Raw genomic sequence first — 26,768 nt, forward strand, 5'->3', positions numbered from 1 at the left:
GGAATTTCTGAGCCCCGAGCAGGACCTTCTTGAGAGAGGTAAGTGACTGAACTCTTTCAGGCAGTCTTTGGCCAGAGAAGGCATAGACAGAACTTTTGATCATTTCATTCTACGGTCAGCGATCCGTGAAGTTGGGTGCTTGCTTTATCGCCAATAAAAGAGGCAGGGGGAGATGGATTAATATAAATATAAAGTCCTTGTAAGGAACAAAGTGTAAGTAAATAGTCTCCTTCTATTTTGCTAAAGCAACAAACTGGCTATCATGCAGAATTGTTATTAATTAAATCTAAGTTAGAAGGAACAGTATTATTGCATTTATATTGCATGCATGTTTAAATGAGCCCTCTTTGTGTCACTATGGACTGCTGGGCTGGCGAATGCTGTGTAGACGACACCTCTGGGTAACTGTGGTTATAAAACAGCAGCTCCCTATCAGCCAGTCAGAGCACATGAGGACTCCTGTGTCAGGCTTGGCCAGTCCCAGGGTTCTCCTCTCTGTCTCCCCAGGTTGAGAGATGAGCGGGTTTCTTCTCCTCCTGGGCGTGTTCGGCCTGTGGGGCAGCGGTTTCAGCCAAGGTAGGTGAGGGCAAAGGCCTGGTGGTGTGATACCCTTTTGCGCAGCCTACCTAGAGAAGAGGTTTCCTCAGCAAGAAAGCGAAGGACACATTTTTAATGGCGCAATTCAAGAACTCTTAATCTTACTAAATGCTGGATGTGGTGCTGAAGCCTCCTACTGTAGTGTTGTCCGTCCCTCATTACACTATTTTATTCAGCTTCTTCAGGATTCTCTGTGCTACCAGTGCCACTGGCAGAGGCGACCCCTGCTGGCAGCATTTGCTATTACACATACAAAAAGGCACATGTAGTAAACCCCTGACTGAATGAGTACCTGTCCTCACTATCCTCACTATCGAAAGGATATAACCCTGAATCCAGATTGCCTCTCACCTGCCCTACTCAGCTGATGGACCCCATTCCTCCTCCTCGTCCTGGAACTCAACACACCTCTCCTGCTAGCTTACCCAGAATCCACAAGGACCCCAGGCTATGCAGACACAGCCTTGAGCCACAGCTGTCCCCTCCTGGGTACTTAGCCACAGCCTCGTCACATCGGCTTTTATTTCTGTTGAGGTGCCATCAGTAACCCTGGCACTGGTCTTGCTTGGTGTGCCCCTAGAATGTGTCCAAGAGCTGCAGGTGGATGTGGACTTCCCAGGAAATGATATCACGCACATCTATGCTCCTGATGCCCACTACTGCCAGCTGGCCTGCACACAGCACTACTCCTGCCAGTTCTTCACCTTTGTCACCCCCCAGTGGACTGTAGACAACAGGTGGGTCACCCTCACCTTCTGAGACCCTGCCCTGGTAACTTTGCTATAGCGTTTCTGCACATCCTGTGTCCTCTGGACAAGGGAAGTTTCAATAGTCTGGTCAAATCAACACAGCAAGGAACACGCTGGTGGTGTTCCTGGCTGCCCCGCAGCACCAGGGGTTGGGTTCAATTTTGAGTTGAGCTCTCCCTGTGTTCACCTTGGGGGTGAGGATCCACAGAAGGCTCTAAATTTCCCTTTCCAGGTGGGGGCAGAGGGTGGATCCCCACATGGACAGTACTGGGGCACATGAGCAGTAATGCAGAATTGAATGTGCACAATGGACTGAGAAGCATCCTGCCTCTTCTCATTGATAGCTGCTCTGATCTTGTGAAGAAGAGACAGCTGAGGGCTGTTCAGTTTGCCATCAGCTGCACAGTCTTTTTCGCTGCTTTCAGCCAGATGCAACAGAAGAACTCTCATCCACAGAGATCATGCAGCATCATTTATAATGTCACACAGGGAGGTTTAATAAAGGAAAGTCTGAGGCTCTGATCAGTTTTCCTGGTGTTTTCGGGTGACGTTCCTAGATCATTCTACTGCTACCTGAAAGACACTGAGTCGGGGAAGCCCTCCGTTGTGACAAGCCTGAAGGCCGTGATTTCAGGATACAGTCTGAAGAACTGTGGGGACCCCAATGAAGGTGAGAGGATTGTTCTCCAAAGGTTATGTCACATCGTACATATCCTGATTAAGCTGTTTTCCAAATCTGTTCTGCTCAGACACAATAACTAAGCAAAGGTAAAAAACTAAGCAAAGATAAAATGTTTATAGGCTTTGCTTGCTGCGCGCATGACATCAGAACCGTGTACACAAAATGTTATGCCATGATTGATTTCTATAGAGGCTCTTTTCAAAGAGTCTAAAAACCTATGCTTTCACGCTGACATAATGTCCTCTCAATAGAAGCCAGTTACTAAGAAGTGACTTAATTCTAGCAATAATGGTTACATGAGTTATTTTCTTGAAACTGCTGCATGTGAATAGAGTGTTTCTGTTTTATCAGAGTGCCTCTCCAGAGTCTACAGGGACGTTGATTTTCCAGGAGCAGACTATAGGTTCCTGTTCACTGACAACTACGAAGACTGTCAGTCAGCCTGCACTGATGACCCCTACTGCCAGTTCTTCACATACCTCAATGACACTTACGCCAACGCCACAATCCGGTGCGTGTGCTTAGGGCTGGAAGTGCAATCGTCAAAATGCTAATATGGTGCAGTCCCGGCCTCAGGTCTGTGGCAGAATAACAGGGCTTCTTCTGGAACATAGACAGACAGAGGCTTAAGGACCTTCAAACCCCAACCCCAAACCAGAGAGCTCCTTCAGGGCTCACTCTCGTGCACATTTCTGCAGAGAAGTGTGGTGTAGTCATAGCCTACAAGATTAATGCTCTGCTAAAGCATAGGAATGCTTATCCAGTGCAAGCTACCTTGGCGTACAAATACCGAAGACGTGTTCACCGATGTGTGCCGTCCTGTCGTTAGGCAGAAATGCTTCCTGAAGTACAGCAGGAACATCCCGAGCCCCCCTGCTGTCGTGGCTAACGAAAATGTGGTATCGGGATTCTCCCAACGGCCTTGCAACTCCCCTGACATTGGCACAGGTAGGGCATGACTTACGGCACTCAGCACTTCAGCTCAGTGAGGGTCGCTATCCGATCTTGCACTGTGACAAATATCATCCTAGTTGTATTACACAGTTTAAACTCATATGGGAAAGAAATGTTTGTTCTTGTCTCAAGCCTCTCCCTGTGCAAGCTCTGCAGCCCCGAAAAAGTGCTGCTGTGTTTCTCTTGCAGTGCACCACTCCGAAATCCAGCACTACTACGACTTCCCTGGGCAGGACCTGCTGCGCACCGCCGCCCCGTCCGCAGAGTTCTGTCAGCTGCTCTGCACCGCTCACCCAGAGTGCTCCTTCTTCACCTACTCCAGGTACCGCACCTGCTCCCTGAGCAATCCAGCAACAGAATACGAGGAGCCCACAGTAAAAGTCATGGATTGTCTCAATGGCAGGAAACGTGTGCTGTGTCTCGAGAAGCATGAGACAGACTTCCGGCACTTTCCCTGGCCAGGACAACCCCCCAAGTCTCAATCCTATGGAAAGCTAGTAAAAGTGGTACAATGTATAGTCTAACACCACATACGGGTACCCTCGTCACAGCCTAAACAGAAGGCTGAAAGAATGGGTTGGGCTTGGGCTGCAGATATTTGGGAAGTTTGCGGAACACCTGTCGCAACCTGCTTAGGTGTTCCTGCTGCTGTCGCTCGGTGGATTCTGGTGGGTTATGTCCTAATATTTTGGCCACTATATGCAAATCATTCAGTTAAAAAATGGCAAGGAATTTAACAGATATTTAGAGAAAAGTAAACTGAGACCAGACAGAGGGCAGAGTACATATTTGTTAGAGATAACAAGGTTTTTGATCTCTCTTTATTTATTTTTTGACTCGGATTACCAGGCTAGAATGCTACCTTAAACATGGAGAGGTTCGGGAAAAGTCACCCAAAACAGAAGCACATTCTGGGAACCCAAGCCAATTCTCTGGGCCTGTGAATGGTGAGCCACCCTGATACACACTGTCCACTGTAGCATATCTGAGGTTAAGTGTCTAATGTGTCAAGAACTGCACACAAAATATATATATATTTTTATGAGCATTGAAATTCCACACCTGAATTATTCATAGGCCTTTTCTATTGATGTGACAAAGTTAACTTTTATAGATTTCCCTCTGTGATGCCTGAGCTGATCATAGTTGTGCCACAGCAGCGGTGCTGAGCTGCAGGTTTGTGACCAACAGGATGGTGAAGCACTATCACTTTCTGTCTGAATAAAGACCCCAAGAGCTAGCGTTTCCCAAATGTTTTTCCAAACAGGAGGGAGCTCTGCTTGGCTGACCTCCTCCTGTGCGTTTTTTCTCAATATGAGCTGTAGGGAGTGTGTATCCAGCGAGCTGTGTTTAGATTGTAATTGACAAATCTAACAAAGCTCCTACAACTCTCTATTACTTGAGTCCACTATCTCGGGAAGGGAATTGCTAAGGAACTGGCTAGCAGGAGTGATTTACTCTTGTTTTCTTAAAAAAAGGCAGTTTGTTTTCATTACATAAATTATTCTTCTGCCCTTTTATCATCACACATGCCCCACTATGTAAAATCTGGTCCAGTCAACACAAACAAATTGCTTAACAAAGCAGGTTAGTGAAAGTATTTGACAATGTATGGTGCTCAATGAATGTACAGATATGGTCTTATAGATCTTCCCCTCTTCCTCTCTCTCCTTCTCTGCCCAGCCTGTGTGAAGAAAGCATTTGAGGATATTGACTTTGTTGGGTACAACATGCGCTCTGTAGTGCTGAACAGCCCCGAGCAGTGTGAGGAAGTCTGCACTGCTGACCCTGCCTGCCAGTTCTACACCTACATGAACGACGACTATCTTCACCTCATACACAGGCCAGTACAGCCCTCCTCACTGGTGCACTGGAGTGCACAGGAGGGGCAGGGGAAAGGGAACCTAGAGTACAAGAGCAGTATTGGAGCTGCTGGTATGGCAGGAAGCACACAGAAGCAAACACTCTTGCGACACACTGCAAGTCTGCAATTTATCATTTGCTTAAATATGAGCATTTTCATACTTTGAAAAGAAATGAAAAATGCATTTAGAATTCGTAGGCAGAGTTGTTTTCACAGTAGGATCAATGCTTGCCGCTGAACTGTCCTTCATGAAATCTAACTGTGGAATGAGTTGGTGACAGCAGAGTAAAGAGCTGCAAAGCAATGTAAGGATGTAGTTTTGGGGAGGAATGCAGCACATTTCTGGCAGGGTGATAGCTTAGCCAGGTGGTCCTCTTGAATTCTCAGGAACTTCTGGTGTTTATTCCTTTAATAACTTCATTGAACCAGTCTTGATTAACGGACATGATATACTTCCCCTGCAGGAGGCACTGCTTCCTGAAGCGGGTGATTTCAGTGCCACAGCCCCCGAAGATCACTACTCTGGCTGGAGCAGTGTCGGGGTTCCACCGGAGAGACTGCCTGTGCAAAAGAGACATCCCAGAAGAGATAGGTCAGTCTCCCACACAGCAGGTGCTTTTGTGCCTCCTTCACTTTCTGTGTTGTAAGGCGAGGGTTGCAAATAATTTAGAATTTATAATCATGCAAAATGCATTCATCTGCAGGACAACAGAGCTCCTAACCAGAGGCATCAGCTTGAGTTCCACACCAGTTCTTAGCCAGTCAAGTTAGGGAAGAACAGAAGATAGAAGCCATTTTGGCTAAGCATGATATTCAAGAGATGCTTAGCCTACATCTATTCTACATACTGTTTTGAGTTGAACACAATAGACAGAAAACACTTCTGGTTTCTCAGGGCAAGATGGGATAAGCTCTGTTTCTTAAATAACGTTCTCATTGAGAGGCTTTGAACCAGGCTGGCCTTTCCAGGGACACAGGAGGGAGGGTTTTATGGCAGGAGAAAAAGAGACCTGTCACACTGTAGGCCCATCTCCTGCATTAGTGTAGATTAGACGTTTGAAGTCCCCAGCTCTGGACCCTCAAGATTAACAGGTTTTGCAGGCCTCCTTAAATCCCTGGAAGCTACAGATCTGCACAGGGTTGTTAAATTTGTCCAAACAAGCCTTAAATTAATCTTGAGGTCTTGTGCTGTGCATTATTCAAGGAGAGCCACAAGACCTGCTGAACTCCTGCCCTTAGATTTGGGAGCCCCTGCTTTCAGGTTTGTTTTGAGACTTCCTCCAATTCTTCCATTTCTACAGCTCCCAGCTAGTTGCATACAAGGAACTGTGGTCTAGAGCATTAACCTTTCTTTGAGGATTCTGGCCAGAGTTAAAATGAAGACTAGCCACTCAGGAGCTGAGCGCCAGTGAGAGACCGAGGATCTACAGAAGAGAAAATAAGACCCATCAAGACAAATGACTTAATGATCTGTAGTTTATCCTGATCTACCAGCTGATTCTGTTTCTGATCAGGCACACTTCATGAATAAGCACAGCAGCAATCAGTTTGATCTTGTTGTTATCTTCTCACCACAAGACTGCAATTTTTGCCATTGCATTTTACTTTGCCTTTGCCTTTGACTCACCACAAGACTTAACCAAGTCTATTCTAAAAGAGATTGACAACCACTGTTGAGGTTTTCAACACCTTATAGGGAAATCAACTTGCAGACAGCTGAACCCTATTGCCCTAACAACCTCACGAGTCTTGTGTCTGGTGTACCTTATTCTGCCCTCTAGTGGCTGAAACCAGTATTAACACTCCAGATCCAGCTGCTCTGCTACTCAGCCACAATATGTGGGATGATTTCTTTTGGAGCACAAGTGTTCTCTTTGGGAGAGTTACCTTTTGTGAGTTAGTGCAAAACATTACAGTGTGAAAAACTCAAGGTGGGTATAATCATATAGCTAGAGAGAAGACCAAAGGCGGTTTTTAAACACAAACAAAACAAAGGGAATAATAATTGACTACAGAAAGAAACGTTCGACTCCTATGATCCATGTAACTGTTAATGGAACTGATATTGAAACAGTAATTGAATATAAAAACCTTGTGACTATCATCGATTGTACATTGACTTGGACTTTCGATACAGAGGCAAGACGTTTGAACAATTGATGAACAATTTCCTTTAATTAAGAAATTAAAGAGTTTTAATATTGAAATTATAATGTATACCTTTTTTTATCAGAGTTTTATTCAGAGCATTCTAGCTTTTTGTATTCAGTGCTGGGGAGGTGCCTTGTCCTAGCAGAACAACAATAAGTTGAACAAAGTGATCAGGACTGGTGGCAAGATTACCAGAGCATCCCTGGGCTCAATAAGTCCAACGGAGTGTCTTATTATTAATCTTGCACAGAAAATCTTAGATGACCCCTCTTTTGAGAATATACTCTCCTGATCCCCTGTAGAAAGACTAGGAGAGCATTTACTTCCTTTATACCTAAAAGCATTCAATTGTTAGAACAGTGGAAAAAATGTCTGTAGTTAGGGATCTTCTTCTTGTTATTGTTTTCAGACTCTTCAAGAGTTAACTGTCTGTTTTTTAATCATATGGTATCGGAAGAGTTTTGACTGAGCGATGTTACTGAATGTTGTTTTATATGATATATTATGGTATTGTACTGTTGCTGTGTTGTATTATGGTCGTATGTGTTATATGTTTATGAGCTCCTAATGCGCAAGACAAATTCCCTTAGGGGCAATAACGGTTAACACAAGGTTCGGAAAATTGAAAAGAGCATGTCTGTGGCCATATTCTCACACACGAGCCGGTGCCAGACCCAGGTGTTCGCGACGAATGAGGGATTTCAAGCTCACAGAGGCCGCCGGCTCTTGTCCTTGCTCTCAGACTGCGGGGAGGTGGACGACACGCAGGCGCGGATCCTGGGCGGGACGAGGGCGGAGAGGAACAAGTGGCCGTGGCAGGTGTCCCTGCATGAGGACTCCTCGCACAGCTGCGGGGGCAGCATCCTGAGACGGCGCTGGGTCGTCACCGCGGCGCACTGCCTAGTAGAGTGAGCCCGCGGCACGCCGGACAGCACGCAGCAGACACACCGGCCCCACAGTGTAGTCCCAGACAGATCTGGCTCAAGCTGCTTGGCTGTAGGGCGAGGAGGGAGCCAGGGGGCAGCTGCTCAGGGGCACAGGGGGGTGGAGGAGGGGTACAGAGGATGAATGCAGAGGAGGAAAGGCTTATGTGGGGAATTTAGAGTATTTTTTAAAATGTATCTCAGCAGTGATTGTGAGACAGGGCAGCTGAGGCAAAACCAAGCTACTGTAGAATAAACCCTAGTGTCAGAATCAAAACGTTAGCATTCACATTACGGTTTTGCTACGATTTTATTTACTGTAACTTGACTTTCGAAAAAAACTCATGCTGACTCATGCTGAAAGGAAAAGAGACCTGATGAAGGCTCCACAGCTGAAACGTTGTGCCTCTTTTCTTTTCCTTTCAGCAGGGAATAAACCTTTACCTGTTCCTCTGCAGCCTACACATGCTGACGCGGCTACCTACTTGAACTTCGAGAAGCGGGACTTCTCGAGACGTTGAACGAAGCTAGTCAGGGGTGCTGCCCACACGTGCTGACCCCCACTGTTCTGGTACACTCCTGCAGCTCCAAGGCGTCAAACCTGAAGGTGTACCCTGGGATACTGAGGCAGAAAGAAGCACGCTCCGCGGAGTACTATGGCGTGGAGAAGATCCTGATGCACTCGGAATACGATCAGGAAGATCAAGAAAACGACATAGCTCTGCTGAAACTTGACAGGCCCATCACGTACGATGGTGAGCATTTAAGAAAAGTTAATTGCCGCCAAACTACATAGCAAAAAACTGTCAGATTGTCTTGGGCTTAGGAGAAGGAAGAAGTAAAGGTTAATTCCGCCCTGAAATGTAGAAATCACAAACACCACATTGTGGGTTTGTATACACAAACCGTAAGATCGTGTGTTGTTTTTTATGTGTACAGGGCATTTTGACATGGTATTTTTTGTATTTTCATTTGTCCTTCCTACTATCCCTCCAAAACATTTTGACACTTAGTTTCTGTTGTTTTAGACTCAAAGTGGCCTATCTGCCTCCCAGACAAGGCGAAAGAGAAGGAGTTTTGGGGGCAGAAATGCTGGATCTCAGGCTGGGGGAAATTGGCTTCAGGTAAGCAACGAGGTCATGCAACAAGCTTCAGCTGTACCTCATGCTGCTTAATCGTCAGAGCGTTTGAGCTCCCCTGCTTAGCAATTCAGCTTATAGCATTAAAACCTCTTGCTGTTTTATTTCCCTTTCCAGGAAAATCGCCGAGTTTCCTTCACCAAGCAGAGCTCCCTCTGATCACCACCGAGGCCTGCAGGTCCTTCTACAGCAACAGCTCCATTGCTGACACCATGCTCTGTGCAGGTCTCGAGGAAGGTGGTGTCGACACCTGTCAGGTAACGCAGAATGTGCAGAGAACTGTTGCACAGACTGCCTCACGGGAAATGAGTCTAGAATCCACAGCCCCCCGATTTATCTATTGAAGCTCTCTGGTACAGAGCTTTAATTGCGAATGAGGTGCATACCACAGGGCTGATCTCTCTCCTGTTCCACCTGCAGAATGTGTGTGCCGCTGGCCAGGAGTAAGGCCCCGGGGGCAGGGCGTATGAACTCGGGCCCCTGGAAGACACTAACCCCTGCTCTGTGCTGTGCTCCTCCCGCACCAGGGCGACAGCGGCGGGCCCCTGATGTGCGAGTCGCAGGACAAGTGGTACCTGATGGGCGTGACCAGCTGGGGGGACGGCTGTGGGGTGGCAGGCAAGCCCGGGGTGTACACCCGAGTGGAGAAGTACAGGGACTGGATTAAAGGCACCATCTGCCAGAGTAAGATCCCTCTCTCGCTACAGCACGGCTCCTGGCTGGGGCGGTGGGGCCCAGAGTACCGTCAAGGGGGGCGAGGGAGGGCACCCTGTGACCCTGCGACTGGCAGGAAGCGCTCTAGTGGGTGGCGCCAGGGTGAGAAACAAGTCCACACCCGTCTGGGCCCAAAGCTGAGGCCCCTGCAGCCTGCGATCTGCCACGATGGCCCACAGCGGGCGCCAGTGTGCTCTGCAGCTTGACAAACCATGGCCGGGCCCAGTGAAGGAATGAGGATTGACCACATTCTCCCAATGTCTGCAAGCGTTCTGCTCGGTACAGGTTCAGTCTGACGCGCGGTACCTCCGGGCTGCCGTCTCATGAAGACTGGCCACTGGTAAATGTGCTATTCTTGACTGCAAAACACGTTCATCCATATTCCTCCTTTCAGTTTGTAGTGTCACCACTCTAGGCTCGGACACACAGTGATTTAACACAGTGAGCCCACCTGCTTTGTGAGATCTGCCTCTGGGACAGACATCGCACTAAGACTAAACTGAGATGTTATTGCAGCACGGCCTGGCAATACAGGGGAATCTCTGGACACAGATCTGCCATGTGGTCAAGTATGATCATGAGGTGTTGATACCAATCCTTCTTTCTGTTTTTTTCTAGATTCCTGAAACCCAGATGGGATTTGAAGATAAACCACCTGGAGAACAGCTTACTCATTTACAATGGCCAATCCAGGGTGTACAACAGAATAGTTTCTAGTGGAATAGAGACACCTAAAGAAGGAATATGGACTCAGATTTTGGACACAAAAGAAATACCAGTGCACTAGTCCCGTCTTCACCACCCTTTTCTTTCATTCAATCTCTGTTTTGCCTGTTCATAACTGGGGGCCATAAGAGCACATCAACATGTACTGTATATTCAAATATACTTAATCTCTCAGATCCTAATGGATGTTTCTGTGAGTTTTATTACAACATTTTTACAACAAGTTTTAATCACATACTGTAAAAGGATGCACACCGAGGCTAGGAACGTCGGAGTAATGATATACTGATTGTACTGAAAAAGAAAAGAGAGGTTTTTTTTTACTGAAATGGCAGAATTAGAGTAGAGACAGAAGGGAAAAGATATTAAGAATTTTCTTGCCCGTGTATCAGTATTGTTTTCAACCCAGTAAGGGAAAATGTGTTAAATTACTGTTTTTTCTCGCAGGCTACCGCCTTCAATTAAAAAAAATCGGGATGGAGCACTGGAGCTGCCTGGTTTAATATCAGACTTGAGTTGGGAAACGGACGTTGGCATTTTCCCGGATTCCCAGCTTGATTCACAGCACACAGATGTCGCTATAGCGGGTTCAGCTGGGTAGTTCTGACAGGCTAACATGCTCTTCCTTTTCCGCTGTCAGTCGGTGCTTTTTTTATCCCAAGTTTGACCCTGGCAGCTATTTCCTCCCCTCTCTCGCGCTATAAAGTCCCCACGCGTTCCGCACGCACTCTCTTTCCCTGGCCACAAAACAGAGTGAGTGTGAGCACTCACTGCTCTTCCACAACTTCAAGAAAAAACACAAAAAAATAAAAAAACATAAAATACACAAAACCTTTGAAAAAAATACCGGAACTTCAAGACAAGGCGGAAAAAAAAGGAAAATTAAAAAAAACGCAAAATAATACTTTTTTGTTTTATTTTAATTCTTGATATTTACAGAAGGCCTCGGGCTTGGATTGCCTGAAGTTTTAAAGACGAGAATTTCCATTACAATTATCAGTAAGAAGAAACAATATTCTTAGCAAGACACTGCACTTTTTAAAAGGACTCAGTATCCCAGATTCAGGCTGTTTTGGGACTCTCTATTTTTCCTTTCTTCAGCTAATATTTTTTATTGAAACTTTTACAGCATCCAGGCTTTTTGTCTACAAATACTGACAAAATAATTTCACATTAGCGCTGGATCCATTGACCTCGACTAAATTAAACTGTGCAGTTCGGGGGGCGCAGCTGTTGTGCTTACTGAACATTACAATACACACACACACGTACATAAATCCACCGAAACATCTCAGCCGTCCGCTATTCAAATCCGAACAATGAACACTGCGACAGCAGGGAGTTACCCGATGGCTTCTCTCTATGTCGGCGACTTGCACCCCGATATCACGGAGGCGATGCTCTACGAAAAATTCAGCCCCGCCGGCCCGGTTCTGTCCATTCGGGTCTGTCGCGACATGATCACACGCCGCTCTCTGGGTTACGCCTATGTGAACTTTCAGCAGCCCGCAGACGGTAAGCACAGTATATACTTCGTGTTGGTGTGTTTGTGTGTCTCGGCATGGCTGTGACTCTTTAAATCCCCCCACCTGCAGTGTGTCAACTCGGGCAGAAGCTGAGCAGCGCTCCTTCTCCCCCGTGCGCGTTTTTCGTACTGCGGTGAAAAGACGCAGGAAGCCCGATGCTCTCGCCCAGCTCACATGCGTTGGGCACAGTATTAACATGGTGAAGGAGGAGCATTAAAAAAAACACCATTGCATATAGAGAGCTTATTGGGTCTGTCATGTCTAAACACAACGGCATTGTCTGAAAGGATTCTGGAAACAAAAATTGATTAGATCTTCGATCAGTACGTTTTTGCTTCTCCTGCATGCTAAACGACACGGCACGGCGCAATGAATTTACTTTAGATGTGCGGTGAAGTATAAACAAACTGCGAGGAACTAAGTAGTAGGTATAAAAATGGCAAAACAGCTGAAGGGGTTTTAGGGAGCATTGCAGGCTGACTGTTGGGGAGCTTCCTCTGGAGTTTAAACCCACAGACACAAACATACTGTACCTCCACAGCCAGGTGCAAGTCCACCTGTCATCATTACCTGTGGGTTCTGCGCCCCAGCAGTTCAGGAGAGTGAAGACTCGTGCAGAGCAGGCTTTGTCCCCCTGGAGCGATCATGCCCAGGCTTCCCTGACACTAGGTTCAGCTTCACGGCTTTGAGAACGTTTACTACAGAACGTAAAAACAGTTACAGACGAGAAAAGGCCATTCCCAGCCCCTCTAGCCGGTTTAGCAGCTAGCATCTGATTGATCCAGACAGTCAGGGGATCGTTTCAACAACACGGCTGGACAGATTCCACTCTCTCGCAGTCCTGCGGCTGAAGAAGTGCCTCCGGATCTTGGTTTTAAATGCGCTTCCCTGTAGTTTGCACTTGTGAGCCCTGGTTTGTGTTTCACTGTTCGTTCTGAAGAAATACACAGGGCTGACTTTGTCCTTTTTGCGGATTTTGAGTACGTGTGTTAAGGTCCCGTCATACTCCTGTCTGTTCAGGACTGAAAGAGTTCAGTTCCTTCTGTCTGTCAGGGAGGGACACTCCCTTCAGCCCCAGGATGTATCTGGTTGCTCTTGTTTGGACAGATTGCAGCAGGATCTTTCTATCACATGGTAACCAAGAGTGTGCACAATGTGCACAATACCATGGGAAATGTAAATTTGTATAGTACTTGCATGTTGTCCCATAGTTTTACCAAGTATTTTGGTTTCCACAGCTGGGAATTGTGTATTCTCACGACTCTCAGTGCTTTACTAAACTGTACCCTGCTTTTCCCATCGTCCACCACTTTTGCGACCTTTTCTGCTAAACACAGAACAAAAGTGGATAATAACGAAACAAAGAGCTGAAAGGACACCTGAGTTATGAAGAGTCTCACCTTGCGTCTTCACCTTGCCCTTCCCATCAGCCCTGTCGATTTCTGTCTCTCCTGTCTTCCCTCTGCCCAAGGCTGAGCAGCTGCAGACCAGCTACATGGAGACCTTATTCTTTATCTCCATTTGGGCTCCCAGATTACCAACCGCAGAAAGGCTGATTGGTTTTGCACTTTTATGAGAAACAAGCAAAGCATCAGAAGGCACCTGACAAATTGTTCTTTTGCAATCTCCATTTCTGAGCACCCAGGACAAGCAGTACTCCTGGGCTTGCACTGCTGGCCAGTTTCAGGCAGCTACTTCTCTCCGCTGTCCCTGTCTGTGCCCATTCTGGGTTCTGTCCCTGTCTGTGCCCATTCTGGGTTCTGTCCCTGTCTGTGCCCATTCTGGGTCCTGTAATGACTTGCTGTTCTGCTGCCTTTAGATTTCTCATGGAAAGGTGCACAGTGAAATGTTTGGTGTTATGGTGCACTGTTCCTCCTTTTTCCACATTTGGAGCATGTCTCATCCAGAGGCCTGCTGTTCGACTGCTAGCCTGACACATACACAATGCGAGCAGGGCACAATAGAGACTTTGTTCATAGACTCCACAAAGCAAAACCCCAAGTGTGCAATTTTTGAACAAGCCTTTATTGTGGCTTTGTCTGATTTCACGCACAGCAGTTTTTTAAAACTGTACCAGAGGGGCCTCATCCTTCCACGCTCCTCTTTTCCAGCACATGGCTTTGCTTCTTCCTGCGCTGTCACAGGCGTGACTGTTTTGTCTCCAGTGCATGCGCAATGCCGAGCTCCTGACGTGCTCCTCATGAGGCAGAGCTGTCTAAGTCCTGCAGAGGAGCTGACCGAGGACCACAGGGGCAAGCTGCCTGATATGCTGAGGGCTGTGTCTTTATAAACAGCATCAGCGGGGACTGGATCTCTGGTTCCTGCCACTCTCACTCCACAGAGACAGTGAATGTGTTATGACAGCTACCCTTAGGAATACGTTGGCAGTGCCCATCAGTGGTCATATTCAAGAGTAGAGGAACAGATGCTTTTGCTTTGGTATGCTATTCTCAGTGGGAAATACGTTTATCCAAGTTTCTGCAAATAGAAAGTATATAGAATTAAATGCTGTATGTTGCTTATAAAAGCCACTTTCTCAGATCTGATGCTCCTGTGTCTTCATTTTCCTTGCTCACTTGGACACTGATATTTTTGGCAGTCCTCTCTCACTGGAAGTCTGGGGAACCCCTTCAGTTTGTCCATTCAAGCAAAGAATTGGCTCTATTAATTAATGTGCACCAGAAGGCACTGCACAACTGGGGAGCCAGTGGTTCACATCCCTGTGTTAACTGATTACACAAGAACTTACCATGGGTGGAACGTGACAATGGCTTATTGTATATGTGTAGTGGAATAACTCCATATGTGCACAGTACAGCATATTTCTTTTTGATGGAAGTGCCGTTCAGAGCCAGCAGTGTGTATGCTGTGATAAAATATGTTGAAGCTGCAGTTTGAAACAGTTACTGGCCTGTGCTATTCATCATCTCCTTCTAGATCAATGTGCCCACCTCCCTGAATGGCAGGGTAATGTTAAACCAATCTCTAGCCAGCACATACCTTAGAGGACCCCATGCTGCTAAATATAGCCCAAATTGTAGGCTGGCCAGGGCCTTGCCTGCTTGAAACCCCTCACCACTGAGTGTGATTCACCGGTCAGAGCATTTCATCCAAATAGAATGAGGCTGAAATGTGGACCAATATATCATTTCTAACTTGAATAACATTTTTGAAGTCAAATGTATTTGACCTCTGATTATTTTTGCTACAACTTTGAGCTCATGTGCTCGACTGTAGATGGTATTGAATGTTTTCAGTTGTTTCAGCCAAATTTGAAGGGCTTCCTTATCTGAGGTCAGATTCAGTGTTGTGTTTTACCTTCTGGGCTGATTATAAAGAGGCTTTGCTTAGTTGCACTTTCTTCTTAAATCTTAAAATTGTGGCTTTAGGAAATTCCCAAATGTATATATAAAAATATCGATGCTGTTAATATTAATATTTATAAGAACGTTAGCCAGGGGTTTGTTGTTACTATCACTTTTAATGGAGTTAGTTGCTTGTATATCAACGGATATTTATTCAAGCAAGACTTCAATTGACTGTTATATTCTGGATTGTAGCACAGTTCCACAGCTAACCTGAATGTATGACACAGTGCAAGAACGGGAGTGAGATAGTGAATCTAGTTTTACATTGTATCCTATTGAAAGAAGAAATCTAGCACAGTGCAAGGTTTAGAATGGATACCATGAATAGTAAGGTAACATGATTAAGCAAAAAAAAACCTAATCGTAATTCTGGCCTAAGAATGCATGTTAAAATGGCCCTCTTAATGAGCAGGAGGTGTCTGTGTGATGATTCCAGTGATCTAATTTCATGCTAGAAGCATTAAGCTGTCAGAGTTTCTTTGCTGGATGGAAGTGGTGCAGTTCGGCTTCGGGAAGGTGAGAAGGTGAGAGCAGGGCCTGTTGTAGATGAAGCTGTGAGAAGTGCCGTGCGGCTCTGGGGTACCTGACACAGGAAGGCCGCTGTGGTCATGAGAGATCTGGGACACTGCACCATGGAGCGATCAAACTAGAATCGCGCTCCTGGGACGCCGCTGGAACTGTGCCGTCCACCAGAAAAAAAATCCTAAATTATTCCCAAACCTCCTCGGTTTTTTTCCTGGGAAAAAAAACGTCACTATCATGTGCCACATAAAGGCAGAGCAGAGCGTTTTGAAGCGAACTGAATTTATATCAGAGTACAGAGAGGTGAGGTGCAGAAATGTTAAAAAGTGGAAAACTCTGGCAAAACATGCTTCCATTGCAGAACCCATGAAAAAACTGCCCAAGTACTCCAGAAGTATCGGCACACTTTTCACGAGTAGCGGGACTAGTCATTAGACCAGTGATCTGATTTAGCGCAGTCATCTTCTCACCTTTGACGATGTGTTATTTCTGCTCGTTGAAGGTCATTCAGGTAAATTCCTCACCAGGGCCTGAGGGTGTACAGTAGGAAGTTGAATTCACCCAACAGTGTGCTGAAGTGAGGAGCAATTCTCATACTGTGTAGCACCAGCCAAATGAAAACAGAGGAGAGGACTAGCTCCCAGGAACGCATACTGGAAGACATCTGCTTTACTTGTCAGTGATCCCAAGTGTTACAAAACACTGTTAGCTGGACGGTTGCTAACTGTGACTCAGTTCACGTCAGCAAACTGTTCTGCCTTCTCCTCTTCCCACAGTCTCACAGCCCCATAGTACGATTGGAATAATCTGATCAATGGAAATATGGGTCCTATCCTGGCCAGCCATTAGCCTGGTCATCGTGCATCAGTGTGGGTGCTGAGTTCTTATACATTTGTGCTCATGTTTGATCTGTCCACTTACAAACTCCCAGATTATTTAGGCAGAGAGCTAGTCTGTCCCCCACTCTCCCTCTCCTCCATGTTCATCTAGTCTCCTCTTCAGGTTGCTCCTTTTGACTTGTGATCTTTTAAGCATGACACAACAGGAGGGAGAGTTCAAGAGCAAATTAAGAGGAAGGGATGGATGTCAGGTGGGTCGCAGGGGAGTTTTTAATCAGATTTCTTGACAGCTTTCTGTTTGGGCACATTTTTGTTCGAGAGACATTGGTTCATGCCTGGGGGCTGAAAACCGGTCCCTCCTCCCACCCTCTGCTCTGAGCAGGTGTTCCGTTTTTGGGGGGCCCACTGCTGCCTGCGCTGACTCTCTCCCCCCTGCTCCCCCAGCCGAGAGGGCTCTGGACACCATGAACTTCGATGTGATCAAGGGCAAGCCCATCCGCATCATGTGGTCGCAGAGAGACCCCTCGCTCCGGAAGTCAGGCGTGGGCAATGTCTTCATCAAAAACTTGGACAAGTCCATCGACAACAAGGCGCTCTACGACACCTTCTCTGCCTTCGGCAACATTCTGTCCTGCAAGGTAGGTGTGGGCGTGCTGCGGGAGAGCACTACAGGCTTTTCCCAAGGGGGCAGATGAGCCATGGGGCAGGGAGTGTAGACCAGTCTGTATTAAAGAGAGGTGCACAGGGTAGTGTGTGTCCCAGAGAGCGGTGCACAGGTCAGTGTGTGGCCCAGACCTCCGCCCTGTCCAGGCTCTGTAACCAGGCTCTCCCTCCTCCCGCCACAGGTGGTGTGCGACGAGAATGGCTCCAAGGGCTACGCGTTCGTCCACTTCGAGACGCAGGATGCCGCCGACCGCGCCATCGAGAAGATGAACGGGATGCTGCTAAATGACCGCAAGGTGTGAGTGTCCAGAGAGGTGGACAGCCAATCTGCCAAAGTTCGCTGAGGGAATCTGCTTGGCAACCAGGTGTCTTCCATTCCTGTCTGCTGCAGGGTCTTCCTTTGTCACTAGTCTTGAATTATTCAAGTGGCCTTTGCAGTTATCGGTTCAGTAATAAAGCATTGGTAGGATTCTCCTGCAGTGGAGAATGGAGTGGAAGTGCAATGCATTCATCTCCAGTGAAGATGGAACTTTTCTTCTCCACATTCACATTTTTAACACCTTGACAAGTCTTTTACAGCACTTGTGTTGCCCAGCCTTTCACTGTTTGCCTGTACATTCCTTTAGAGCTTGCAGATGTGGAGATCTGCTGTTCCCAACCATTTTAAGAACCGCGCCAAGCATTTCAAGCCGTCAACAGAGAGAGCAGCAGCAGCTCCTCCCACTTACTCTGGTTTTCCTCTGGTTCTGTTTCTAGGACGTTTTGAATTAAGTTTCTTTGATTCAACTTGTTTTTAGTGTGAAAGGTCAACAGATCACTAAAAAAATAATGGGGAAAAAATGTTTTGGCAAAGATGTGTAGGTAGGTGCTGATCTACAAATGCTAATCAACTGCTTAGGTTCCTGATCTGACACTGAAGCTGAATTCAGGTGAATTAATACCAGATTGCTTCTGGAATTGTTTATCAATAGTTATTGATGACGTATGTATCATGCTGGCTCATTGCCTGGGAGAAGGTTGAAATTTCATGCATCGGGAATTTGATGGAATGTGGTATGTTTGTGCAGGTGCTGGCTGACTGCTGAAAAGATGCTCGGTCAAGCATGATGAAGGCAGTCTTAAAATAAATGCTCTGTTAGTATACCACTGGCTTTTGGCCTCCACTCCTGCTGAGTTTCATCGGGTGCCAGGAGACAGATACCCTCCTCAAAGTTATAGAAGGAGCTGCCAACCTGGAGTAACATGCTGGCTGAGGGCATGCCCATCTGTCTTGTCTGTCTGTGTCTGTCTGCCTGCGCGTGTAACCTGGTTGTGTGTTTTAGTGATGCATCAGGAATGCAGTTCTGGAGGAATGAGAAGGGAGAGGGCTGGATGGCAGGTACAGTTGAAGCTCACTAGGCCACTCTTACCTTAATCACCCTGAGCCAGACTCCCTTGGAGTGTCCATGTGTCTGTGTGCCTGCTGTCTGATGGACAGGGATGTGGGCTGTTGTCACTGCAATGCTGATCATCCTGGAGAGTTGTGAATACAGCACTCTCGCACTCTGGCACCCTAGACCATGTTTGCTTGGTTGTGACCATTAAGAAGGTAGCAGATCTGTGAAATCTATGGAAAACATACTTCACCTCATGTTTTCACCTGTTCTATGTGAACTTATACATCAGTCAACTCTTTGACTTTGTAGACCGGTATGTTTGTTTTTCATTACTGGAAGACGTATCCTGCATTTAATCTCCTGAAATGACATTTTTCAGATTTTTTTTATCGTGTCTAGAAAATGCATTCGACCTGGTGATGGATCTTTTTGTTTTTTCCGTGTTATGTATACACTGCTGTGCAAAGGTTTTCAACAACATTCAGACACAAATCAGAGATTCGATATACATATGTACTGTATTAACCATCAGCAATTTACTGAAAGCTTCCGCATTCTGATATTATAACTATGACTGTTAATAACGCTAATTTTGAGTGACGAGAAACCAAGCTGATCACAGCAACTCATGGTAGACTGTACAGAAGCAACCAGAAGGACGTGTTGTAACTAATCAATTACATTTACCTGTCAGAGCTTATTGAATAATTGCCAGTTATTTATCTTTGTCATTAGCATAATCTTTTCCTCTCTACTACACAAACAGAAAGCTGAAAGACTACTTCGTATACTGGAAACATGATGTGTCAGGATTAAGTGTGAGCCTAAAAATATTCATTAGACGAGCAACATAGAAGTATGTTTCTGTATAACAAAGGAAAAATTGAAAAGAGCAGAGTATTCCAATGTCTAATGTGTTTTGCACAACACTGTATATATATTTTTCTCAGATTTTTATGTGAAGGTATGGTTAAAATGTCAAACAAGAGCTGTGCTTCTGACAAACAGCAGAGAGGTAGGCAGGGACTCTCTTACCCCACATCACCAGAGGCACATGAGCATTTCGGTTCCCTCCCTGCCTGTCTAGGTTTGTGGGACGGTTCAAGTCCCGGAAGGAGAGGGAGGTGGAGCTGGGGGCCAAAGCCAAGGAGTTCACCAACGTGTACATCAAGAACTTCGGAGAGGACATGGACGATGAGAGGCTGAAGGAGCTCTTTGACAAATACGGTGAGACCCGGTCTGGTGAGGCCTGCTAGGATCTCTGGCAACAACTTCTCATCCCGTCCCGCTCCAGGTGTCTCGGCACACAAGAAACGCTGCAAACCATCTCGGAGGCATCTCGGTCCATGTGGTGCGCTTGGTCATGATCATGTGATTAAACAGAGGGTCTCATCCATCCTTTCTGTAACGTGATGACCAAAACTGTACACGGTATTCGAAATGAGTGCTTGCTAATGCATTATACAGCTTTAAGTTGTTCAAACTAGTCCTTCATTCAGAGGTTTGTGGCTCTAGTCCTGTAGATTTTAGAGTTTGATGTAGTTAAAATGTAGAACATTTGAAAATAGTGTCCTGCTTACTAAATAGGCAGATGTTCATTGTAATATTTTTTTCAGGTGTGAATGAGAAGCAGAGATGTTGTGGATCTTCGGGTCCAGGGTTATACTGATAACGGTCAATTTAGCAACAAAGGTTCAACTTCAGTTTGCTTGTCCAGCGATAGCAGAAACTGGATTAGGAATGACGTTACCTCTTGCATTCCTGGCGGGACTTTTCCAGTCTGGATTGTCATGGTCACCCCGATCCTCAGTGACCAGCCTGTCTGTCTTCGTCCTCGCAGGTAAAACTCTCAGCGTCAAGGTCATGACAGACCCCAGTGGCAAATCCAAAGGCTTTGGGTTTGTGAGCTACGAGAAGCATGAAGACGCCAACAAGGTCAGAACCCTCAACCTGGTGGGGCGGAGGAGGGGGGGCCTTTCCAATTCCAATTTGACCATCTTAATTTAATTGATTAATTGATTTCTAACAAAGAAATGTCATCATTGTGATGGGCAGTCTGAGTACTGTGGACGTGAGCTGGAATGTGGCGGCAGCTGTAAATCAGCTGTGGTCAGTTAGATCACTTAAAATACACTTGCTATCAAAGCTGAGTCGCACAGGTTGGGGTCATAATCCCACCAAAGTGTTATTATGCTTGAAAGAGCTTGGGATTTGGGGGTCCACTGATATCAAGCCCAGTACCTTATCTAGATACTGTTTCATTCATTCTGTGGGTGCACTGTGGGGAATGGGAGGTAGCCTGTAAGCCTCTTGGGCACCCCTGCCCTTGCCTTCATCTCTGCAACTGGGCTAGAAATGGTGAGACAGTGAGACAAGGTCAATCTTTGTCTCCGTCTTACACTCTTCCTGCGTTTTTACAATCCCAGGGCGGGAATGTCAAAGCTTTTCAAAACCGCTCTGCTAATGTTCCCCCCTCAGACCAGGACTGCCCCGACTTTGTAGGCTTTAGAGAAAACTAGGCATCCTAGTCGTAGAATTAGAAACAGCATTTAGAGTGAGTCAGTGGGTGCTCGTTTTTTGAACCAGAAGGACGCTTCACTCTCCAGGATGTGGGAGTATGTAAATTATGGAAAAGTATGTACATTCGCTCTCAGCAGACCAGTCTGCAAGGGCCAGATTGCACTGTCGCTGAACCTGCAACACTGTTCTGTGCTGAGCCTGGCCTGTTCTGTGATCCCCCAGGCAGTGGAGGAGATGAACGGCACCGAGCTCAATGGGAAGATGGTGTTTGTGGGGCGCGCGCAGAAGAAGATGGAGAGGCAGGCGGAGCTGAAGAGGAAGTTTGAGCAGCTGAAGCAGGAGAGGATCAGCCGGTACCAGGTCTGTGAGCAGGGCCCTGCAAACCCTGCAAACCCTGCAGCACCTCTGTGTAATTCAGTGTCCACCCTGCAGTGCCCAGAAGGCATAGACACCCCACAGCACTGACACAGTACCTGCCCCTGGGGTCCAGTCTTCTCACTGTCGTTGCAGTGGAGCTCACTTAACCACCTCACCGAAGACTTAATTGCACTAATCAGCAAATTACAACAGCACACGAGCTCACATACAGTATACGAAAAACAACTCGAAACATAATGTGTGTCGTGGACACAGAGGCCCTGATTTCTCCTGTGTCGGTCTGCAGGGTGTAAACCTCTACATCAAGAACCTGGACGACACCATTGATGACGAGAAACTGCGCAAGGAGTTCTCTCCTTTCGGCTCCATCACCAGTGCAAAGGTCAGCTGCTGTCCGGGGAGCGAGGGAGGGTGGGGCGTGGGCAAGCAGTGGGTGGCACCAATGTGTGTGTTCATGTGCCAGGGATCGCATAGTACCTCCCGCGTGCTTTTCATGCCGAGATTATTCATCTGTCCCATTTTCCTAATTGACATGCCATTGTATGATATAACTTTGGGAGTTGGGGAATTGAAGCGATTCTGCTTCTATGCAAGGCATCAGAGGAAAGTTCTTACAGTCGTGTTTGGCAGAAAACAATTTCAGAAGCTCTGTGTTAATGGTGTCTCACTTCTTGCTCACAGCCCAGCATTTGGTCTAGCTGCTCGTTAACGGGCCTACATAAAGCTTCACTGTGGTAGGTCTTCCCCAGATCACAACACAAGCGTAGGAAAGGGCAGCACATTCAGGAGAGGCTGTAGGAACATGGTGGAGGGCCGGACAGTGTTGATAAGAACGGAAGAGCATTGCAGTGCCAGCCTGCAGAATGAAGGGCCATGCCCGTGCAGTAGGCGCTCCGGTCCTGATGCTGCTGCCTCCCTCTGTCTCCCCAGGTGATGCTGGAGGAAGGGAGGTCCAAGGGCTTCGGGTTCGTGTGCTTCTCCTCCCCGGAGGAGGCCACCAAGGCCGTGACGGAGATGAACGGGCGCATCGTGGGCTCCAAGCCGCTGTACGTGGCGCTGGCTCAGCGCAAGGAGGAGCGCAAGGCTCACCTCACCAACCAGTACATGCAGCGCATCGCCGGCATGAGGGCCATGCCCGCCAATGCCATCATCAACCAGTTCCAGCCCGCCGGCGGCTACTTCATGCCCGCCGTGCCACAGGTGTGGGGGAGAACGGGGGTGAAAAGAAGCGTGGGGGTGTTTGTGGGGAAAGGTCACATCTGCTTTACCTGTGCGTCTTTCTTCCAGGCCCAGAACCGAGCGACGTACTATGCACCCAATCAGCTGACACAGATGAGGCCCAACCCACGCTGGCAGCAGCAGGGGGGCCGACCACAGGGTGAGGAGCTCTGAGCCCCCGGGGGGAGGGGTGGGCGGGAGTGAAAGAGGAAATGGACTGTCCCGTTTTTCAGAGGGGTGGTGACCGTGTGAAGCTTGAATCCTTTTGTGCTGGAAGCACCAATAGATCTGCGATGCCATCGATTTTAACTGCATGTACTTTAAACAGGATAAGCAAGAGAATACATACTGTCTGCCAGTTCGCCTAGTTTCCCTGCTCAAACTCTTATCATAAATACTCCCCTTTTTTTTCAAAATTGGATTGATCTGCTCTGTAACAATTCTATTTCCGCACACGGAACCCTGGAGGGCGCTGGGCGAGCAGAGACGCAGAGAGCTCCTTCCCTTCATCTCCTCCCCCTCTGTCCTTCCCCCTGCAGGTGGCTTTCAGGCAATGCCTGGCGCCCTGCGTCAGAGTGGGCCCCGTGCCAACCTGCGGCACCTGGCGCCCAGTTCCAGCACGCAAGGCCCCCGGGGAATCCCAACTGGGGCGCAGAGAATGGGTAAGGAAGAGGGAGGTGCAGTAAGGGAGGATTAAAACAGAGGGTCAAACTATGGAGCTGTGTGAGGCCTTGCCCTCCTCTAAAAAGGTCACTTGCATTTGTCAGTTGTTGTTTTCTGATGGAAAATTAGGTCTCGGGTCAGACCTGCACTCGGGGACTGAGCTCTCGCTCTCCTGCTCTTGCTGTGTGTTTGTAGGAGGGGCCGGTCAGACCATGGGACCCCGTCCCTCCGTGGCAGTGCCAACGCCAAGGGCCGTCCCGCCCTACAAATACGCCACCAGTGTGCGCAACCCCCCGCCCCAGGTGATGCAGCCCCTCTCCCTGCAGCAGGTACGGACGGCTTCTCGGGCTCCGCTGGGGATAGACGCAGGAGGTAGTCAGCACCTACTGGTGTCAGAGGTACCTGTCCCACACGTTCTCTCTGCCTTCCTCAGACCCAGCCGGCGGTGCACGTCCAGGGACAGGAGCCCCTCACCGCCTCGATGCTGGCCGCCGCCCCCCCACAGGAGCAGAAGCAGATGCTGGGTGATTACGAGACGCCATTGAGTGTCTTCTCACCCTCAGTGTCCTTATCAGTGCAGGAGCAGTTCCCACTTGCTGATCGATTGGTCAGCAGCTTGGATCCAAAACAGATGTTTAGGGATAGCTTAGTACTGAGGAGGAATAGTTTGCTGTTCTCATCTTTTGCCGTCTTGCTCATTCTAAGCTTCTCATGGATGGAGGATTCCCTCACCTCTCCCTGCTTGGGAGAAGTCAATTTCACGTCATCCTTACTCACCTCTCATTTTCAACAAAATTACCAAAACGGGATCTTGATCAAATGTTGCACTGTATGTTACTTGCCCTTGTGTCATGATGCCTTCTGTGTGGAGCATAAGTCTGTAGAACCTACTGTTAGGGCTGGCCATAAATCAGATGTAGGGTGATTTAAAACAGGTGATTCTTAGACTGGATGCTACTTTTGAACATTATAAAATAATAATAAATCAGGAGCAATAACACAAACATTAAAAAACTAGGTCTAAGGAGATCACATTTCACCCTCTTCTTCTCCTGACTCTCCTTTACTTCCTCTCTCTCAATCCAGGGGAGCGCTTGTTCCCCCTGATCCAGGCCATGCACCCCAGCCTGGCTGGGAAGATCACCGGAATGCTGCTGGAGATCGATAACTCGGAGCTGCTGCACATGCTGGAGTCCCACGAGTCCCTGCGCTCCAAGGTATGCGGCCGGCTCCACCGGGAAGCGCAGCAGATAGATTACACTGATCATCCCAGGGGATCCCTGTACATCTTTACAGACAGGATGGGAAAGCCTTCCGCAGCTCGCCCACCTGGGTGACACGCTGCAGCCCAACTGCACAGCAGGGCAGGTGGAGAAGCCAGGGACTGCTCTGCCACCCGGGGTAACGGGGAGTTTGTAGTAGGCTAGTTCGTACAACTGTGATTTAACCATGACGCTGAATCTCAGTGTCAGTGTCAGGGGCTCTTTTAAGAGTCACGTAGTTGGGACCTTGGTTTTAACGTGTCATCCAATAGGACAACATCTGCTGCAGCAGAGTGTCTCCAGTCATCATACTGGGGCGGTGGTTTCATGAATTGTGATCCAAAGGGAAGAATCACCTGCTGGACCTCGAATCCCACATGCAGGAGCAATCTAGTTTTTCACCAGGGGTTTTCCCATTCTGGTCCTGCCCAAGCTGTAGCTTCCGAGAACAGAGGAGATCTGGCTAGAAGGTGGCAGCACAGCTGTCTCATAGCTGTATATTGCAAACACACAATCCAGAAGCATTTCATATTCTCATCCATTGCAGATATGTGGTCTTGAGTTTTATAAGCACTGTATTGCAATAATGATTGTTTGTCAGTCATTCAGGATCACTCATTCTTTAATACAAAGAGTCCTGGGGTCCCTTCCATGTGCTGAACAGCTGTAAGAGCCCATTCCGTCAAGACAGGGAAGCTGAATTGCATGCATCCGTACATCTGTGTGTTGTCCAATCTTGTGTCCTGTTGTAATTGAATTATATTGCATTGCACTGCAATGACTCAGGTTGAAGAGGCCGTTGCTGTGCTCCAGGCTCACCAGGCAAAGAAGGACGCTGCGCAGAAGGTGGGGGTCATCGCCACGGCTGCGACCTCCTGACGGGTAAGGGTGGCTGCGGCCGTGGAGACTCTGCTCGGTGCCAGACTGCAGAAACCGCAACTTGGGGGGCTTCACACCCCTCCGCTGAAGAAGAGCGACAGATCAGACGTGCTTGGCTGGTTCTTTCCTACTTTATGACAGAAGCAGATACGCAATCTTTTCACTAGGCATGTGTACACCTCCCAGTATTGCACTGGAAGCCTTCTCTGAACAGTGCTTCCCCCTACTGGCCATCACACCTAACAGCCACGCCAGCTGTTCTGTCTTTGGGACATTATCCGCGTTGTCCCAAACCTGCATCCTTCAAAGCAGGGGGCATCGTAACCTATGCAACGGCTTTTAAAATTTCCAGCGATTGTGTCTGTTATCCTGGGGTTTGCTGTGGTTTGTGCTACACTGTGACATACCATGCCTTTTACCACTCAGCTATACTTCACTCTGCTTTTGCTGTGGTACAGCATCTGATCTGATCGATACAGGAGGCAGAGGAAGATGTGCTGCGTGGTGGGGGTGGGGGGTGACACGTGTTCACAGAAGGGACATGGTGGGCTTTTTTCCAGGAAAGGGGAATAAAGGTTTCTTTCATTTTCCAGGCTTTTTCAAGAACTAGACCCAAAGAAGAGGGATCCAGTGGTCTTCGCTGTCGCATTTACCTGGTTCTTCCTGTAAACTGAATGCAAAAATAAAACCATACTTGAACAACTTAAAAAAACATATAATTACAATTCTTTTAAATTATATTTTAGTAATTAATAAATGAAATATATATATTTAAATTATATAAGTACAAGCTGAAAGGGGGATTTGTTTTTAACAAATACTATACTTGAACTGTTTGTGTCTTGTGGCCAGGACAGGTATTTTGTTTTCTCTGGGGAAAAAACTTTTGATTGCAGGCTTTTGAGTTGTGGTGATTTGATTGGGATTGTTGAAACCTCCGACCCCTGTAATCCCTGGATGGTGTGACTTTCTCAATAAAGGATGAAACATTGATGAACTTGCCCCTGCGTGTGTCTCTATCCTTACCCTCTCGTTCCCTTCTTGTTCGCCTCGTC

General features: G+C 47.4%; 2 protein-coding genes across 4 annotated transcripts; both read left to right on the forward strand.

Annotated features, from left to right (window-relative positions):
* On the forward strand, nt 1–11,403 carry LOC148820378 (coagulation factor XI-like). Of its 2 annotated transcripts, none has more exons than XM_088932155.1 (16): nt 1–38; nt 508–576; nt 1,178–1,334; nt 1,904–2,016; nt 2,380–2,539; nt 2,858–2,976; nt 3,172–3,304; nt 3,832–3,929; nt 4,666–4,825; nt 5,311–5,438; nt 7,740–7,905; nt 8,506–8,675; nt 8,949–9,044; nt 9,177–9,316; nt 9,587–9,743; nt 10,392–11,403. In XM_088932155.1, exons 2-16 carry the CDS (start codon nt 516–518, stop codon nt 10,397–10,399), a joined length of 1,866 nt encoding a protein of 621 aa, XP_088788281.1. In that variant the 5' UTR covers nt 1–38; nt 508–515; the 3' UTR covers nt 10,400–11,403. The 2 variants fall into 2 exon arrangements, with proteins under 2 accessions (XP_088788281.1, XP_088788280.1); XM_088932154.1 differs by lacking the exon at nt 1–38 and adding an exon at nt 125–213.
* pabpc4 (poly(A) binding protein, cytoplasmic 4 (inducible form)) lies at nt 11,227–26,713 on the forward strand. 2 transcript variants are annotated; one of them, XM_088932153.1, is made up of 15 exons: nt 11,227–12,014; nt 17,199–17,392; nt 17,600–17,715; nt 19,881–20,020; nt 20,634–20,728; nt 21,536–21,673; nt 21,978–22,073; nt 22,622–22,891; nt 22,979–23,069; nt 23,449–23,571; nt 23,768–23,901; nt 24,006–24,096; nt 24,659–24,789; nt 25,621–25,716; nt 26,307–26,713. In XM_088932153.1, the coding sequence occupies exons 1-14, from the start codon at nt 11,819–11,821 to the stop codon at nt 25,711–25,713; spliced, it is 1,908 nt and encodes a 635-aa protein (XP_088788279.1). In that variant the 5' UTR covers nt 11,227–11,818; the 3' UTR covers nt 25,714–25,716; nt 26,307–26,713. The 2 variants fall into 2 exon arrangements, 1 of the variants encoding a protein (XP_088788279.1); XR_016094104.1 differs by lacking the exon at nt 24,006–24,096 and having other exon boundaries at nt 11,229–12,014; nt 23,768–23,970.
* Nucleotides 26,714–26,768: the final 55 nt, after the last annotated feature.

Source organism: Atractosteus spatula, chromosome 14 (genome assembly GCF_055471065.1).
Source record: "Atractosteus spatula isolate fAtrSpa1 chromosome 14, fAtrSpa1.hap1, whole genome shotgun sequence".
Classification (NCBI taxonomy): Eukaryota; Metazoa; Chordata; class Actinopteri; order Semionotiformes; family Lepisosteidae; genus Atractosteus; species Atractosteus spatula.